We start from the raw sequence: 19098 nt of genomic DNA on the forward strand, positions 1-19098 counted from the left end.
CTTCCTCAACAGGACGACCGTGGTGAGCAGTTGTATGGAGCGGTGGCTGAGCATGCTCTCTATTGCTCCATACAGCTGTATTGGAGCTACAATAACAGTGAGCGTGCTCAGCTGTTTCCAGATCTTCCATAGAGTTGAATGGAGCAGCAGTGGTCATGCTCAGCCCCGATTCCTTACAACAGAAGTTCTAAGAGGTTTCTTTGGCACAGATCATGCCCCATTGATTCCATATTAAAGGATTATTACTGTACTTTACTTATCACATCAGCTGCTCTTTAATATTTCTATACTGTGTCCTGTACTGAGGCGACCTGGACTTTGGAGAACCTGTATGATCAGGCCTGAGGTTTTTTTAGTTCAAGTTTCTTAAGATTTGTTGTGTTCTTGTCTCTTGATTGCAGCCCTGACTAGCATCATGTGCCCCAATGATCTGTGGAGAGTCTGGAACGGACATTGTTATTACATAGAGACAACCGCTCGTACATCGGGAAAGACGTCTGCCACGTTCTGTGAGAGATTCCGGGAAACAAATCTAATAAGTATTGACAACATTGATGAAAAGGTCGGTATGTCATACACATAGGAGGATGTGGTTACACAGGGATGTGTTACTAGAAGTGACCCCTTTAAATTAGGGCATCAAAAAGTTCCCATGGGTGAATCTGCACCCACTAAATTATCTCTTGAGGTAATTATCCTTTTGCTTCAGTAGCAAATATAGGCAAGAAGGGGCCCTTCATTATGGTGCCGGGTTTAGCCACCAAGAACCAAAGGACCTGGTGTTGGTTTTCCCCTGTCCCATAACCCATGGACCAATTTTACACACACGTTTGCCAATAATGTAGTTTTTCGGGTTGTGTTAGACAACCCATTGTATAATGCCCTATTAGGGCTTGTTAAAGTATTGGGCCAGAGGACATAATCTCTATTAATCAGGAAGATCACTTACATCCATTGAGTTGAAAAAGGATTTACAGAACTGTGATATTGATGGCCTATCCTTAGGAAAGGCCATCAATATCTGATCAGGGTGGGTCTGAGTCCTGACGGCCCCGCGGGTCAGCTGCATAAAGATCCCTTTCATTGTTACTCAGGCACAGCGCCATACATTTGCTTGTGGCTGTGTCTGGTACTGCAACTCAGTCCAATTCACTTGAATGGGTCTGAGCTACTGTGAGCTGCAGTACCGGGCACAGCCACAACCGAGAGTCGGACCCCGACCAATCAGATATTGATATTAAGGATAGGCCATTATTATTACTGTGCTGGAATAACCCCCTTAATAAACACTTTGTAATTCTTAATTTTCCCTGTGGAGGCGCTGTTCTTCAAGATCAGCTTTACCCCTAGGGACCTGCTATCTGAAAAGTTTTCAAAATAGGGTTCTCTTTAATGATTTATACCTTGTCCCATAATGAAGCTGATAAGGATTTTGTCATTCTGATAAATACCCTTTCATTCCAGAACTTTATTGAGACTGCCATTCAACACGCAACACATGTCCCAGTCACCCGAAACACAACATACTGGTAAGAATTATTAGTCAGTACTAAGTAGTTTATTCTGTTATTTTAAAGGGACAGGACATCTTGTAGTAGAAGAGAATTTAAAGGGTTTGTTCAAATGTAGATCATTTTAATCATATAATATCCCATTCCCTATGTAGACATCTGCTGAGGTTCCTAAACCACCTGGTTGGTGTCAATGACCACTCTGTTCATTTTGCATGACTTCACGCAGATTTATAGGGAAGCAGCATAAAGAAGTGAAGGTGTGGCCTATACCAACCAATCAGATTCTAGTTGTCACATTTCTAATGCTAATCTGATTGGTTGCCAAGGCCTATACCCCTGCTCTTGACTTAGAAGATATTTTCACTCCACCCTCTAGGTCTAGTTGGTCCTTGTCCTCATTCTCGGACCGTTTTCAATGTATTATAATATAGATATTATATAAATTGTCTGAAATAACATATTTCTATAAATTATTAGGATCCAGGGAAGTGAATTGCCCAATGCATTGATGTGCCCAGTCCTTGATGCTGGTGGGGAACAGAGTTTTATGCCCTGCGACTCCATCTCCTACTTTATATGTGAGGGTATTAAAGGTAGGTACTCTAACCTTGTGGACAACATGATAGTAGATTCTTTCCCATGACTATCAGTGCTCCCAGCTGTCCTAATTTCTTTGGGAGACGTCTGCTTTTTAGGCTCTGAATAGGCTTAGAGTTACGAACTGATGCCATATACTATCATGGGTACAATGCATTTTCTTGGTTTACCCCTATTAACTAGCTCTGAAGAACACGACATAGCATTACATGGACAGCCCATTCATTCCAATTGGAGCTGTGTAATACCTCATTTTTCCTGTAGTGGTGCTGCAGATAAATTGGTCACTTACTGTCAGGTACCCCTACAAATTACAGCTGATTACTGGGATCCCATCAAACAAACTGGGATTGCGTCAAGCGGGTATATGCCAGTAGGACATTTACAAGATACTCTGTGGGGGACAGAAATCTAGCTGGCGGCTCACCGAGTCCTCTTGGCCAGTCATGTGTTGCTTACTAGACTCATTCAAAGCACTTCCTGCTCCCAACAAGTCTAAGAAGAAGGGAATCTCCTAGACATGAACGTTGTAGACATTTCCGATTGTCAAAGACTTAGTAAATGTCAATGCATAAAGTGCTTGTTATATTTTGGCCCCTTGATTACCACCTTGGAGGGCCGTATTTTGGGTGCAAATCAAATATCAGAGTGGAGAGTGGTTACATAAAGAGTCTCTCGCTCTGGAGGACCTGTCCTGTTCTGCATTACACAGATAACATATTGATACGAATGGACACTGTGTAATGCCTAATTTCCCCTGTGGTTGTGCTGCAGAGAAATGAAACACTTACTGCCAGGTTTCCCCACAGATTACAGTCGATCACTGGGGTTCCAAGCAGGGGGACACTTTGTGATCAGCTTATTGTCAAGGGACCTTTACAGCAAGTAGAGATTTTTCAAAGCAGAGAACCCCTTTTAGGTGATAACCAAATTTACAGGGCCTATTCTAGTATCAGATGCCATTTGAGGCAAACTAATATCACAGTAATCTGGTACCCCTCTTGCCGTGGCGTACATAGGAAAGAGGTGGCCCCATAGCAAAGATTAAAATGTTTCCACCATTTAGGTGAGAAATTTTTCCTATCCAGAAGGCCAGTTCTAGGCCCTTTTCATGAACCTAGGGCCAATTTCCTACCCCCTCTGGAGAAAGGACTCCTGCACAGGTTCATTTCTCCCAGTAAAAATGGTATAGGACCAACCAGAACTGGGCCCCTCTCTTACAAGGGCCCCATTGCAGTCGCTTAGTCTGTACGGTAGGTATACCCCTGCACTCTTGGATTTACGGTCACCATTGTCTAAGCTGGAGCATCCTTTCCATATATCCCCCTTCTACCCTCAATGTTTCCTGGCAGGCGTGTTGAGCCGTTGTCCTGCTGATCCCAGGTGGCACTACTGGAAGGGCAGCTGCTATTTGATGGACCCGCAGATGAGCGTGACCTGGATCGAAGCCGAGCTGATCTGTAATAGTTATAAGGCCACGAAGCTACTGTACATGACATCCCTTCGGGAAAAGGTGAATATTGGAAATTTTGATCCCCACTCACCCTATAACTGAGCTCATCCATAACAAGCGTCTAACGCTATCAAACCTCTATTTTTCCAGGAGGCAATTTCTGAAATTTTCAAAGGGTCATTTTGGACGGGTCTTAATGATCGGAATTTAGAATCTGTTTTTGTGTGGACAACTGGAGAGCCCATCAATGCAGAGGTTTCCCTGTAAGTATGTAGAGCTGGCTTTCTGAATCATTTTCTGCTGACTTAAAGGGATTGTCCAGAAAACCCACTTTGAAACACCCTCTTAGGGAAATATGAGCTAATAGAGGGGGGTCCTTTATTCAGGCTCCTCATCTCTTGGTCAGAGTGGAGAGCGGTTACATAAAGAGTCTCTCGCTCTGGAGGACCTGTCCTGTCCTGCATTACACCGATAACATATTGATATGAATGGACACTTTGTAATGCCTAACTTCCCCTGTGGGGGCACTGCAGAGAAATGAAACACTTACTGCCAGGTTTCCCCACAGATTACAGTAAATCGCTGGGGTTCCCAGCAGGGGGACTATTTGTGATCAATTTATTGTCAAGGGACCCTTACAGCATGTAGGGATTTCTCAAAGCAGAGAACCCCTTTAATATATTCTGGGTTTCCACCACGAATTGGAAGTATTTCCGTGCTCATAGGGTCATCCAGCTTTCCAAAGACCAAAATCTGCATCTGAGTGAATGAGGATGACTCTGTACATATAGATATATAATATATAAGCCTTTCTCAAGGTTTCTGAACGACGACATGGCGGACGGAGGTTTGAAGGACTGCGTGAGGATGAACACAACATCTAAGATTTTAACAGATGCCAATTGCAGTGAGAAGAAGCCATTTATATGCAAGTGCAGTGAAGGTAAGGGACAATTTCAAAGTGTTCTTGGGTGACAACCAATATGGTCGCCATTACAACTCCCACAAGTGTTGTCCACTCATGTAGTGATTTTGTGGTGGGAGATGTTCCTGTGCGTAACTAGGCATATCTCCCTGACCGCCCATGTGGTAGCCATATTACTTGTTTGCCAGACTCCCCGAAAGATATAACCAAGAACGGCCATATTGGATGTTATATAGCAGCGATCCGGGATACAGCAGCAGGGGATCTATGATTCGACAGTGATTATGGCTTCATTTCCGTTCACAGACACAGAGTGGTTTGATACGTTTCTGGGACAGGGGTTTCCTGGGGATTTATCCTCCTTGTTCCCTGTTGAGAAATCCTTAAGCAGTGCCAAGGAGTCGTGCCAGCTGCATAGGACCATGTGTTACGGGATCATACAGAACGGGACTAACTTCTACCTGGTGACCAGCAGCTCTCCTCTGGTCTACACGGACGGGACTACGGCTTATGTTCACAATAGTAAGACAAGTTCAATACCAGAAATCAGAAACAAATATGAAGGTTGGAATGGAAGACAAAAAGTCACAGCAATTCTAAATAATTATAGTAATAGAAAAATCACACGTGGGCGACATTGCAATACTAAATAATAATTCTTACATCCTCTCAAAGTACTGCCCAGAGCACTTGGAAGAAGCTTATTACTTATGCCCCTCCCCTTGGGGAACCTTCTCAGCCAATCAGCAGAGCTTAGTGTTGTCACATGACACACCTTCCTGCAGCCCTGCCTGAAGAGACCTGTGTTGTCACTGGGTGGGTGGTGTTCATTGTTTTTGGTCCTCTGATTGGCACTTTAAAGGGCTATTTATTGGTGGAATTGCACCCGCTAATTCAGCTTTGACTGGACGTTGTAGTGTTGCCCTGACCTAAAGGAAGTTTGTATCCCCTTAAAGGGGTTTGTTAACCCCTTCCCTCCGCAGCTATTTTTCAGTTTTTCACTTGTACTTCCCCCCCCCCCCCTCTAAATGTCATAATTTATTTACTTTTTCGCCAATAAAGCCACATGAGGGTTTGTTTTTCTGCAGGACGAGTTGTAGTTTTTCTCTTCATCATGTACTGTACCATATAATGTGATGGGGAAACTAGAAAAAATTTCTTTGTGGGTTTGAATGGAAAAAAAACCCAGTGGGAGTACAAAGATGGCAGACATTTAGGACTTCATTAGGCCCCCAGGCTGCCACGATAACCATCGGCACCCCGCAATCACGTCGCCGGGGCGCAGATGGGACATTGGATCGGGCGGACCTCCTCTGTCTAATTGCTTAGATGCCGTGGTCACTGTTTACCGCAGCATCTAAGGGGTTAAACTAGTGGGATCCCGCTCGTTGCAGGGAAGTGTTGGCCCGTGAGCCCGCTCCATACATTCCCTCCCGGTCTATGCCGTTCATATCCGGCGGATGTTGGTGAAGGGGTTAATTAATAAAGATATCTGTTAAAGTCCCTAAGATCTACTCTCTGGGGCCTGATAAAGACTCCGTCCATAATACAACCCGTAATATCTAGAGCGCCCCTTCAATCATTTAAAATAAGAGATTATGAAACGATCCCCAGAGATTATGAATCAGAATGATAGTGAAGTGTTCCGTGTCCGTTCTCTTTCAGTCTGTTCCGTTGGAGTCAAAGGGAAACTCTGCATCGTACCCGCCAAACCCCTAGAGGAGCTGGAGTGCGACTGCAGTGGGACCATCTCCACACCTATCGGGACAGGTAAGAGATCTACATTGTTTAATATGTCATCAGGACCCCATTTGGAGGGGACTGTGGAGCCAATCACTAGGATCTATGGGAGGGTTCACAACCTATAAGACCTTATTATAGACATGTCCTGCGTGTACAATAATCGCAACGCAATTCAAAGTGTTCTGTATAGATGATTGGGGGTCCTCAGGGTCTGGTGGGCCCAAGTAAGCCCAGTCTGACATTGTCATGAGGTTTCTGGGACTGGGACTGTTAGAGTGGACTTTGTGCTCCGCTGCTTGACTTTCCATGCTGAACATTTTGTACGTTTCGTTATAATGTTTGTTGCTGATTGTACAATTTTGTTGTGGTGAGTTCTTTGCAGTCGTAGCAAAACATCTATCTGTGTGGGCAAAGGCCATGGTCGCCCACTAGGGGTTGAATTTTGCAAATTCCAATGTGAGAGGGGTTTGAGCATGGAGTATCGAGAGGTAAGTGCTCTCCTCTATACCTCTGTATGCCTATACGTGCCTCTCGTTTCCATTTTTACTATAATAACTGCATTAAAATCTCTGAAGTTGTTCACACCGTGCAGATTTGGTGCATTTTTTCCATGCGTTTGTACCAGTTCACACTTTAAGAGCTCATGCACATGGCCGATGTTTTCTTCAGTGTCCTCACCGTTTTTTTTTTGCAGATAGCTTTCATTTCTCTAGAGCCGTGTACACATCTGTTTGTTTGTTTTTGGCGGATCCGTGTGTCTGTTTCTCAAATTATAAAACACGTCCTATTCTTGTCCGTATTTGCGGTCCGTCTCACCCGTTCTAGTGTTAGAGTCCGCAGAAAAAATGGACCTCACACGGACGCCATTAGGATCTGTGTTTTGCGTACGCAAAATGGCAAAGGTCGTTTGCATGAGCCCTAATTTTGAACCCCCCCCAAAAACCAACATGGTTTTACTGCTAATTGTCGTGGTTATGTCATGCAGTTTGTGCGATTGAAACCATGTGCTGCACCCGGGTATCCCAAATCCGCAGCACTTCACGGTAAAACCGGCACCCATAGGTACAGTATATACACACACCTTGCGGTCATATTGCATTTTTTGCTGCGATTTTAACTACACCAAAGCAAAACACAGGCGTTCTGTGGAAATAGACCCTATGATTACGTGTAGGGGCACCCCACGATCTATAGCAAAATGCAAAGTGTGAAGTGCGCCCCAGGTGGAAGCTCCCTGTAATTACAACACCTGATGATTTTATTTTACTTCTGGGTCCTGCACCGTCCTCACTGCTGAATGCTGAGCTCAGCGACACTGCAGACATGAGGTTTTCTCTGGAGAATTCCCCTCGTCGTGAAATTAACCGCGTTTTCTTTAATCCATACAATCTGCTGAGACTTCTACGTGACGTTCTGTTACAGTGTGTAATGTCCTCCCAGTGGCGGATTGTGTGTCGCTCTGCCTACAACAGGGACTGGCGGATGACTGCAGTAACTGCGTGCCCATCTGTCCTGGTGAGTAGTTATCATCCGCGATGTATTCATATTTATAGGCAGAGAGTCCCAGTGCTGGGGATGTAGTGCTGTGGGGATCTCTATGTAATAAACACATGCATGCGCTCTACTGGATCGAACGACCTGAAGACAGACATAGCAGTATCCCAGGAAGGAAGTCAATCCAAGATCTTCTGTGTGATATATCCTTGATAGTATCACACAGGACAGATACATGGCTCAGCAGACCGTATCGCACAGGATAGGCTTAGATACATGGCTCAGCAGACAAGATCACACATGATATGATTAGATACAGTGGCTCAGCAGACAGTATCACACAGGATAGATACACCAACTCACAGACAGTGTCACAGAAGATAGGATTAGATACACAGCTCAGCAGACCGTTTCACACATAATGGGCTTAGATACACCAGCTAAGCAGACAGTATCACACAGGATAGATACAGCAAGCTCAGCAAACAGTGTTACACAGGATAGGATTCGATACAGCAGCTCAGAAGGCCGTATCACACATGATGGGCTTAGATACACAGCTCAGCAGACAGTATTACACTGGACAGAATTTGATACAGCAGCTCAAGGGACAGTATCACACATGATGGGCTTAGATACACCAGCTCAGAAGACAGTATCACACATGACGGGCTTAGATACACAAACTCAGCAGATAGTATCACACATAATGGGCTTAGATACACTGGCTCAGCAGACAGTATTACACTGGACAGGATTTGATACAGCAGCTCAAAGGACAGTATCACACATGATGGGCTTAGATACACAAACTCAGCAGATAGTATCACACATGATAGGATTAGATACACCAGCTCAGCAGACAGTATCACACATAAAAGGCTTAGATACCCCGTGACCAGCAGACCGTATCACACAATAGAATTAGATACAACAGCTCAGCAGACAGTATCACACAAGATAGGATTAGATACACCATCTCAGCCGACAAGTGTCCCACATGATGGGCTTAGATACACCAGCTCAAGAGACTGTATCACACATGATAGGCTTAAATACAACAGCAAAAAGTATCAAACGTGAGGAATAAGTTGTTATAAGGAAATAGTCGTTTTGTGTTGATGAGATTGTGCGGTGATTCACACTATGGTTTATTTTGCAGCCGGAGGGGTCGGAGTTCTGAATGAAGAAGAGATCTCTTTTCTGTCATTGATGGAGCACATCGCTCCGCAGATACAGACCCTCTCTACAGATGAAGAGGAAGAGCCCCACAACCTCACACAAAATATTCTCTGTAGTGTGACACAACCTTAAAAACTACAATCCTTCACTTCCTTGGTCTGTTTTTTTATTTTTCGCCATCTATATTTTTAAGATGACTCCACTATAATTGTAATAAATCTTTCCAACTATTTGTTCTCTTCAATGGATAATATACAATATCACTATATACAGGTGACTCACTGCAGTATAACTTTTTCCATAGATCCCAGCATTGCTTACAGACGGTAACGACTATATTTAAAAGTACAATTCCATGCACTATAGTAGCCCCCACCTATAGCTCTGTCTGCCCAGAGCTTCCTGATTCATGAATAGAATTCTAAAAATGCAGTAAAGACTGGCATTGAGGAAGAACATGGAGAAACGGAGCAGGCTGTTGTAAATGAAGATGTTCACCCTACAAGAATCCATTTGTTTTATTCCTTTTTATCTCGGTACCTAATTGGAGGATGTTTCAATAATCCCGTCTGTTGGTATCTGCACTTTCGAAATTGGTAAGTCTTGAAATTACTCTTGTATTAAGACTGTCCTGCTTATGAATTTAAACGTTTTGTAAAATGGACCGTTACAGAATGAAACAAATATGACCTGTCTGGCGAGAATGGCGCCGTGCCCGATATAACTATGAAGGGACCATGACCCCCTGCCTCATAGGGATCTGCCCGATCGCATATTGATGGCACCACAACATTGATTGGTATCCAACAGGAACACTGTGTGTTATGCCTAATGTAATCCTGAGGGGGTGGAGCATGACACAGGAACCCCAAAAGAGACCATCCCTGTGTTATCCCCACAGACCCTGCACTGGACATAATGCTCCGGTCATCCCAAAAATTATACATAAAATACATCTACATAGGCACTTTTTACCCGAATACTGCCATACAATGTCCACACAATACTGCCATTCAGTGCCCAAACTTCTGTACAATGCCTAAATAGTAAGGGGGCTAACCTCGAAACCTCTCATATCCGCCGTTAACCTCTTGAATGCTGCGATCATGTCTGATCGCTACATTCAAAGGGAAAAAGTGAGAGAGGACTCCGCTTTGATCGTGTCACAGGGAATCCCTGTGACGCGATCAAAGAACATACCTTATATGGGCAGACAGCCCAGGGTCCATTGAAGGACCCCAAGGCTGACTAATAATATTTCCTGTGGTTAGGGCATACTTAGGTATGCCCCATCAGTACACAGGCTAATGTACTGACATATAGGTATATGCCGGTACATTAAAGTAAAAAAAAAATCTAAATTTAGAATTAAATATATGTCCCAAAATATAAAATAATATACACATATTTGGTGTCGTCCCGACCGTAACGACCTGCACAACAAATTGATATGATCATTTATGATGATCGGTGTATGACGTTAAAAAAATAAGAATTAATATAAATGAAACGATACTGTAAATGTACCAAAAAATGTCACCTCCACGAAGTACAACTCGTCCCGCAAAAAAGCAAAACCAAGAAATTGTTCTGGTCCTCAAGGCCAAATGTCTGCAACAAATCTGCCGCTTGTGAATATACCCTTAAAGTGGCTCTAGACCAGGAGCGCCCCCTACAGGTCACAAGTGCCTCATTCTATAATGAGCTGTCAATACTTCAACCACAAACCATTTTACACAAAGTTGTTAATCGTCTTCACCTCAACATTAAATCCTGGAAACCACAACCTGTTATTAAATGCTATATTCCCCTGGGAACCTATGCGCTGATGCCAGGGGCTCTCCTTACCAATGACTCAGCTGCTATAACCTGGGCAGCGTTCCAGTAGCTTTATCTCATATCCATTGCTATTGACATGCTGATTGTTTCTGCGATGATTAAAAGTTTTTATTTTCTACTCCTTTAAATTCTCCTAAATGAAAAACATTTCTCACTTTTTGGCACCGCAGGCAGCAAAGTCGGTGCTGACGTAATTTTAGCAATGAGAGTTGAATGAACTGGAAAAATTACAACCGTTAGGCCAGTGCTTCATTGGTCCTCCTTGAGTCTTGTAACCTTGCGCATTACCGTGACTTCAATACTCCATGCGACCGTGACATAAAATCTGACATGGTCACTTGCAACCATCGTGGGCGATTCATTGGCATTGTGGATCCTTTTCCTTAAAGGGTTTGTCCAGTATTATAAAAACATACCTATATTTTTCCAAAAACAGCGCCACAACTGTTCATGGGTTGTGCCTGGAATTGCAGCTCCGCTCGATTTGAAGTGGAAGTAGCTATGTTTTTTAATCATGGACAAATTGAATGTAAGTACAAGGTAGTTGTCACTCCCCTTTCTCTCACTTCTCCTGGTAGGTCGTACACCCATACAGCGCACTGCTCAGCCGTGGGCTAAAAGGAGCGCAAGAATCGCAAAAAAGGAGTTGTCCCATCAGGGCAATCCCTGTCTATAAGCACTTTTCGGGTATATGGATGACACAGAGGGCGGGGTCTTCATGAGCGAGAGTGTCCAGTGGCATACAAAGAATAGGGAACCCCATAGCAAAGATCAAAATGGGCCCCCAGTATGGTGTTGGGTAGAAGAACCTGGTGTTTGTTTCCCTTTTCACAGTTTATCCATGACCTGTGGGCCAATTTCACACCTCTGGGCCCTGTAACCCAATAGCAAAGGGGATTGTAGCAACCAGGGCTAGACCGTCTCTCCCTATCAGTTGTATGGTTTCCCTCTATGGACTGTAACCATGAATCATATGGTTGCCCACTCATTTTAACCCGTACCGGGTAATACTCCGCAGATTTTCCATATGATTAGCCTGGACGTCTGACATGGTGTTGATCACAAGATACAAGGATGACCGCATAATAATCTTGAAGAAACAATTACATATTTTTATTCTTTAAACAAAGAAACTTTTGCCGTTTGACTCGTCAGTGTAAATAACCTTCTGCCCACCTCCCTAATCTCCGATAGTCTGCCCTTTCTGGGTGAGAAATATTCCTCTTTTTCTCTATCCTGTTGGGTGGAGTAAAGTCACCAATCCCTGTCAATAGGAGAACAATGAAAGAAAACACGGCAGCCACATAACCTTACTTTAATCTCGGTTAATATTTGCACAGCTCATGTGACCCGTCGTTTGCTTAAGAAATTAGAACAAGTTTGGAAAACTTTTTATATTTTACTCCCTGATTTTAAAGAAATCTGCAGAACAAGATGCAGCCGTGAGAAAAATCTCACGCGGTTATTTTTGGGATCTCAAAAGTTTACAGATGTTTTTGCCGGTGGACCTGTTTTGCCAGACTTGACAGAAGATCAGTCATTGCCATGAAGGGTTTTCTGGAGCTCATCGTCTGCATGGCCCTTACAGGGTTGAGTAGTCAACAGAAATCCAGATGTCCAGATATCTGCAGTTGTTCTACCGGAGTTGTTGACTGTTACGGAAGAGGTCTCCATTTCATCCCAGAAGATCTGGAGTCGGACACCCACACCATGCTCCTCGCCTACAATAAAATAATTTCTCTCAAGACGTTATCGTTTTATAAGTACCCGTACCTTCGTCATCTGGAATTACACAACAATATCATTTGCGCCATTAACCCTCAGGCTTTCAAGAACCTTCACAACCTCCGCTACTTGGATCTCAGCGGCAACATGTTGACGACTCTAAAACCAGAGGTTTTCAAGCCTTTGTCCAATCTAAAAACACTGAACTTGGGGAACAACCGGATCGCCGGGCTGCACGCAAATATCTTGGAGCCTCTCGGAAATCTTACCGCACTTTATTTACACAACAACGCCCTGACCAGCCTGGGGATTGACATTTTGTGTCATTTACCAGCCTTAACGAAGCTGAGATTGGATGGAAACCCTTGGGTTTGCACTTGTCAAATTCAGTATCTATTATCTTGGATGATGGACAATGCTCAGAAAATTTATGGTAAGATTCTTTCGAGATGATTTGGTCTTCACGAGAAACGCTTTGGATCTGGGTATATTATGTTATTGGGACTGAGTATAGTCTAGGCTGGATTCTTGTATGATAATTGTATGGGTAGACTTTAGATCCTTCTTGGAAGACTTGATGGAGTCAACAATTTTGTAACAAGCTTTTCGGGTGCCTTCACATTCTCTAGATAGGACTTTTCTAGGTATTATATAAGGACCATCTGACCCCAAGACACATCTCTTTACATCAGGGTATCTAGAAGATGTGCGATCATATGGCTAAATCATTCGCCACCTGAGCCATTCCAGTAAGATAGTCATCAAGAGAGTTTGTGATACTTCGTAAATTTGTTTACACCCTTTTAGTACATTCCATGGGCCCTAGTTTTACAAAAAGTTCTGTATGCCACAAAGTTGTACAATCTTGTGTGCCACCTACACCAAGGTTCGTTTCCTACTTACCCTTCGTAGCTAGATCTATTGGAAAGACTTCTATGAGCCTATGGCTGCTTACATGCTGGCAACGTGGCTGGACCTCATGGTGGCACTGGGCTGATGGCGGGCATTTTATAAGGCTGGGTCTTGTTTTGATTTCCATTCTAGATTTGTCAATGGCTGAGATTAGCGTCATGGCTTCCAATTATAAAAGAAACCATAAGGCTGTGACTTGTCCAACAGATCAAAATGGTCACAGACGGAACCCAGCGTCCGGGTTCGGCAATAATAGTACTTTTTTTTGTTTTTAATGTTTTTCAGAGAAAGAAAGAACTTTGTGTGGGGTCCCAAAATATCTAAACCAGTATCCAATTATGGAAATTGAGAGCGGTTCGTTTGACCATTGCCAACACTTCTTCACGCTGTATGAATACCTGTACTTCCTCTTGATTGGCATGGCTCTATTCCTTAGCAGCATCATCCTCTGCTTGGTAACGGGGTCACTAATTGTTTTCTACGAACGGTTGTTAATAAAAGCCCAACGAAAGCCCCACGTGTATAAGAAAAAGACAATCCGCAAACGGGAGAGCATAATGAACGGTCACCACATACCAGTATGCCGTATATAAGGCACAACGATTGGAAATCAGGAAAAACGGGGACCGTCGGCGCTGCTTAAGTAGAGATAATTAGACTACCAATTCAGTGGGTAGGAATAGATAAAAGGACTTTATTGTCGACAGGGCTACGCGTTTCGATGCCGAACTGGCATCTTCCTCAGGCCAATCAGATTTGCCTGAGGAAGATGCCAGTTCGGCATCGAAACGCGTAGCCCTGTCGACAATAAAGTCCTTTTATCTATTCCTACCCACTGAGTTGGTCGTCTAATTATCTCTACTTAAGCAGCGCCGACGGTCCCCGTTTTTCCTGATTTCCAATCGTTGTACAAATCGACATCAAACCCTGTTTGACTGTGTTGTGGACCTGGCTGCAGCTTTCCAAGCCTGATTTGACACCTTTGGTGTCCACCACCCGAGGTGAGCGGAATTGTCGCACCCATCTTTTTCTTTTATCCCTATCAGATCCTCATTTGTCCTTTGTGGCGCCGTGTCTTTTTTCCAAAACCCATTTAGTATATAAGGGCAAACCAACCTGCCTGTGTCTTGGCTTTCCAAAAATTTTTTGAGGGAAACTGATGTTACAAAATATAATAGAAAACTAAATATTATAATCAACCACTCGCTGTTATACACTCCTCTGCCATGATTCTGCTCTGTCAAATATCACAATCAAAAAGATGAAAAATCCCCCCCAAAAATTCTATGGGCAACTTTTTTTGCCTCCCCTTCCTTCTCCTCCTTACGGTGCTAGTGAATGTGAAACATAATGGGCTTAGACTGCTCCATCGATAGTCGGACTGGCCCACCAGAGGGTCTGACACAATAGAGGTCCCCAGTGGCCCTGCAGCAGAGAACCCGATTTGAAGGTGACTATGGGGCCAATCGCTTCCAACGAGTGTCTATTCCTTATGGTATGATTCACAAATAACCTATTAAAGAATACAATGCCATTAAAAGTGCACATGTTCTGTAGAGATGGAGGGTGGCCCTCAGTATCATCTCTTCTAGTGGGCCCCAGGAACCCTAGTCCAACATTGGTTCCAAAGGTCTGCAATGGAGACCAAGCAAGCTATGCCTCATTCCTTTAGCCAAGCTCAATTCCCTTCGTCTCCGCCAAAGACAGAGGGGTCAGCAGGGAGGAAGGTGATGATGGAGGAAGACTTACTATTTTTTAAATGCTATGTACACCTTTGGAAACGATTTTTTTTTAATAAAACCGTATATCTCTGTGTGATTTGTGCAACTTTCTAATTACTTTTTATTCAAAATAGTTAACTTTTTCAGATATAGCTGCTTTGTATCTTGTATACAGAGCAGCTGTATCTAGCGCTGAATCCTGTATCTGTCAGGTCATCGAGCTGTTATCGATCCCATCGAAGTTCAAAACTTAGGTGTGCTAGATAACAGGAGGATCCTGCTTGTCAGAGACACTCAGGACCCGCTGTCACTGAACCCGTTAGTCCTGTTGAGCTGATGGATTCAGGTCTTAGTGCTAGTTACAGCTGCTCTGTATACAGGATACAAAGCAGCTGCATCTGAAAAAGTAAAAATTATTTTGAATAAGAAGTAATTACAAAGTTGCACCAAACAGACCGATACACATTTTTATTTAAAAAAAAAAAAGTAGTTTACAAGCCTTTAAAGAGAACATAAGACCGTAGTGGTGTGCGCGGTCCGTGATTTGCAGGTTCGGACGGCCGCGGAGTGTCACCCGTGACCGCCCGCAAATCACGGGCCGTGCACATTGTCGTATGCATTCATTTCAACAAACCTGGACAGCAAAATGCGGCCGTAATAAGACATGTTCTATCTTTTTGCGGTCCAGGCTCCTGGGCCATGCACGGACCGTGGAAACCATGGTCGAGTGCATGGGCCCATAGAAATTATTGGGACTGCAATTCACCCGCAGATTTGTGGGTGAATTGCGGGACCGCGAAAACACGTTCGTGTGCATGGGGCCTTACAGAGCCACAAATTTTACTCTTAGTCCCACCCCTCCCCCGCACCACAATATTTGATTGAAATCACTATACATACCATTTTATTCTATGTCTTCTGAAGTTGGGACTGTACGTACTTTTTTTTTTTTTACATTTTTTATTTTCCATATTCCAGCATGTAAAATATCGAGAAACACATTTTTGTTAAAAGGAAATAAATACATTAAAAAAATCTTAATTTTTCAAGAACTTTATTTATAAATATCCTTTAAATAATTTGACATTTAGCGGCATATACAGAAACAGTTACCCAGAAACTCAAATTACTGAGCACTCAAGAATAAAGTTTTAAATACAAATTTGTAAAAACAAATTATAGCAATATATATATATTCATATATGAAATATATAACCGTATATCTGACATCACCCCCCCTCCCCCCCCTTACTAGAGACTCAAGCCTGGAATGATGGCCTAGTAGCTGTGGCTTGCCAGCAGTTCTCAAACTACAAGTCCCATCATGCCCTTAGACGTTAGGACAGGCAGTGACTTGTAGTTCTTCTACAATTGGCAAGTCAGAGGTTAAGCCTGATTGAGTGTAAATCTTTTCACTTCAAGGTTAATGACCCGTCATTTACAGACTTACATGCCCTAAATATTCAGTAGAGTTTATCTGAAAAGTATCGCAACGAGACATGGCAGATAGCAAAACTGTGCATGCAAAAATATATATTGTATGTAATCCAATGCGTCACCATATGCAGGGGTCGGCCTTAGGTTGGATGGCGCCCTGTGCAGAACCGTCAATCGATGCCCCCCATCCTTCTGGTGTTCCATATAGTAGTGTTTTTTAGGCAAGTACCCCTATTCAAATACATGACATCAAAGCTATAATCATATACTGCACTACATGAGGACAGTGCGAGACATGGCATGTACCCCCTGGAGTGCACGTTCCGCAAGGTGAGAACCTAGGCCATACAGTGCCCACATAATACAATCATACAGTGTACAAATAAACCTGCCAGACAGTTGCCTATACAACACCCAACAGCCGAATCCATAAACTAAGGAAAGAAGCAGGATTCTGTGCATTGGTGGTGCCCAGGTCATCAGGGCTAATGGCGCCCCCTTCAGGGCAGTAGGTGCCCACTTCAGTAATGACAGGAGATGCGCCCATTGTGACTGTCGCACAGTTTCTACACCACTAAGACCGGACCTGATCATATGTCATTGTGAATTTGTAGTTGACGCAGCCTAATCTATAGGTAATTATATAGAGGAAACGAGGGATATGATGTTAATACATAGAATATGGCACAGGTAAATAATGCGATAAATATCTTAAGAAAAGAACGTCGGTAAAGGAATATTATAGTATTATCCGTTCAGATAGGAATCAAGACAATGCAATTCTTATAAAGCAAACAAAATAATAGCAATGAAGTGATCAATATGTGAATGGTTACAACTAATGACGTGGCTGGAACACAGATTTATATGACCCAATTTAGATATCAGGAGTTAAAGGGGTCGTCTGGTTTAGAAAACCCACTTTGATTTTGGGGAATTCTGAAATAATAGAGGGGAATCCGTTAATATCCATCAATAGCCAGAGCAAGGAGCGGTTACAAGGAGTGTCTATCGCTCTGGAGGACCCAGCACATCCCTGAATTACACACAGTCCATTGATTTTAATAAGAACTGTGCAAGGCTTAATTTCACCTGTGGTGGCGCTGCAGGAAAATTGTACACTTGCTGCCAGATGCTCTGCAGATCACAGATGATCGCTGAAGGTCTCAGCAGAGGGGACACATTGTGATCAGTTTAAGGCGGCCATACACATTAGATGTTTGTCGGCCAATTTCGGCAGGACCATCTAATGTGTATGGCGGTGTCCCGTCCTTACCCCGACGGCAGATGTCGGGGGAGAGAAGGATCGGGCTGTTGAGTTTCAATATGCCCGATCCTTTTGTTTGCAAGTAGATAGACCACTGCCAGAGGCCGTCAGCTTTTTCATGTGTACGGCCAGCCTTAGACCCTTCCAACAAAAAGGGATTGTCCAAAGCAGAGAACCCCTTCAACTAAAACAGAATCGGTCATGACACGGACCTCAGACTTACGTGTACTATATGCAAATGACCGATATGCATTATTTTATTCACTCCACTTGGGGGCAGACTTGTGTGCATATCAATGATCACTACATAAAGAGGCCGGTCATCTGCATATAGTGCAGGTAAAGGGCCGAATCTCCGGTGTGCAGGAGCTACAGATTTACAGTGGGGAATACTTTGTATTTGTCACAATCGAATTCCCTTCACTATATTCATAGGACTTGAAATAATTTTTTTTAAATAAATTTAAGATAATGCAAAAATGAGATCATTACGCAGAGCAGGGAATTAATTTTTTCGTAACTTTGTGCCGTGATTTGCCTAAGAGCCTAAGAATGTGATTTAAAGGGACAGTCTGGAAAATATTATAGCTGTAAATAGTCATCAATAAGTTGTATAACAATTGTGTGTGTGTAAATATATGTATAGAATTTTGAATTATTTAAAATATAATTTTATCTATTATATATATTATAATTTAAGAAATCTTTTCAGCGCCGACGGAGTATTTTAAAAATAGTTGTAGTTCAATGTAATTTTTGTGGGGGGAATTTAAATAAATTCCGATTTTAATATTCCATTTCTTTGTTAGATCACACAAAACAAAAACAATTGGTGTCTTGATATTTCTGGTACATATGTGTTATAGCGCCCCCTGTGTGTAGATATTGCTGTTACATACATGTTATGGCGCCCTCTGTTGTTCATTATTTTCTCTCTCAGAAGGTCTACCTAATGTATCCAGTACCGGCGGTCACACATGCTCAGTTTCACCACCCGGATCCTCTTATACACGGGAGGCGGAGTGATTCCTGCTATTGTGTCGGCAGCCAATAAGAATCAGCGCACTAGACGCAGCTTCCTCTCACTGGTTGACGTTCTAAGAGGGAATGAAATGAACACCAGGGGGCGCCATAGTATTTATGTTACAGCAATATTTACACACAGAAGCAAATATTGTCCTGTTTTGCCGGATTATGTTCTGGTGACGGGAGCCTGATAACTAAAACGCCTTTTTTCCCCTCAAATAATCAAACCTGTAATAAAGAAATTATCTTCACGCAAAACGGTC

The 19098-nt window shown here is 43.1% G+C and overlaps 2 protein-coding genes across 2 annotated transcripts in view; both read left to right on the forward strand.

Moving 5' to 3' along the window:
* Positions 1 to 9176, forward strand: part of LOC142659107 (uncharacterized) — a 50248-nt gene extending 41072 nt beyond the window's left edge. Inside the window, exons 31-40 of the mRNA XM_075834870.1 lie at positions 402 to 562; positions 1465 to 1529; positions 1992 to 2107; positions 3464 to 3624; positions 3715 to 3827; positions 4383 to 4507; positions 4796 to 5011; positions 6155 to 6259; positions 7655 to 7747; positions 8889 to 9176. Coding sequence (XP_075690985.1) covers positions 402 to 562; positions 1465 to 1529; positions 1992 to 2107; positions 3464 to 3624; positions 3715 to 3827; positions 4383 to 4507; positions 4796 to 5011; positions 6155 to 6259; positions 7655 to 7747; positions 8889 to 9040 — 1307 coding nt within the window. The 3' untranslated portion in view covers positions 9041 to 9176. The remainder of the gene's footprint in view (positions 1 to 401; positions 563 to 1464; positions 1530 to 1991; positions 2108 to 3463; positions 3625 to 3714; positions 3828 to 4382; positions 4508 to 4795; positions 5012 to 6154; positions 6260 to 7654; positions 7748 to 8888) is intronic.
* A 3116-nt stretch (positions 9177 to 12292) lies between these two features.
* On the forward strand, positions 12293 to 13977 carry LOC142659108 (uncharacterized). The gene is made up of 2 exons (XM_075834871.1): positions 12293 to 12905; positions 13670 to 13977. The coding sequence occupies exons 1-2, from the start codon at positions 12293 to 12295 to the stop codon at positions 13975 to 13977; spliced, it is 921 nt and encodes a 306-aa protein (XP_075690986.1).
* The last annotated feature ends 5121 nt before the right edge of the window (positions 13978 to 19098 follow it).

Source organism: Rhinoderma darwinii, chromosome 8 (genome assembly GCF_050947455.1).
Source record: "Rhinoderma darwinii isolate aRhiDar2 chromosome 8, aRhiDar2.hap1, whole genome shotgun sequence".
Taxonomy (NCBI): domain Eukaryota; kingdom Metazoa; phylum Chordata; class Amphibia; order Anura; family Rhinodermatidae; genus Rhinoderma; species Rhinoderma darwinii.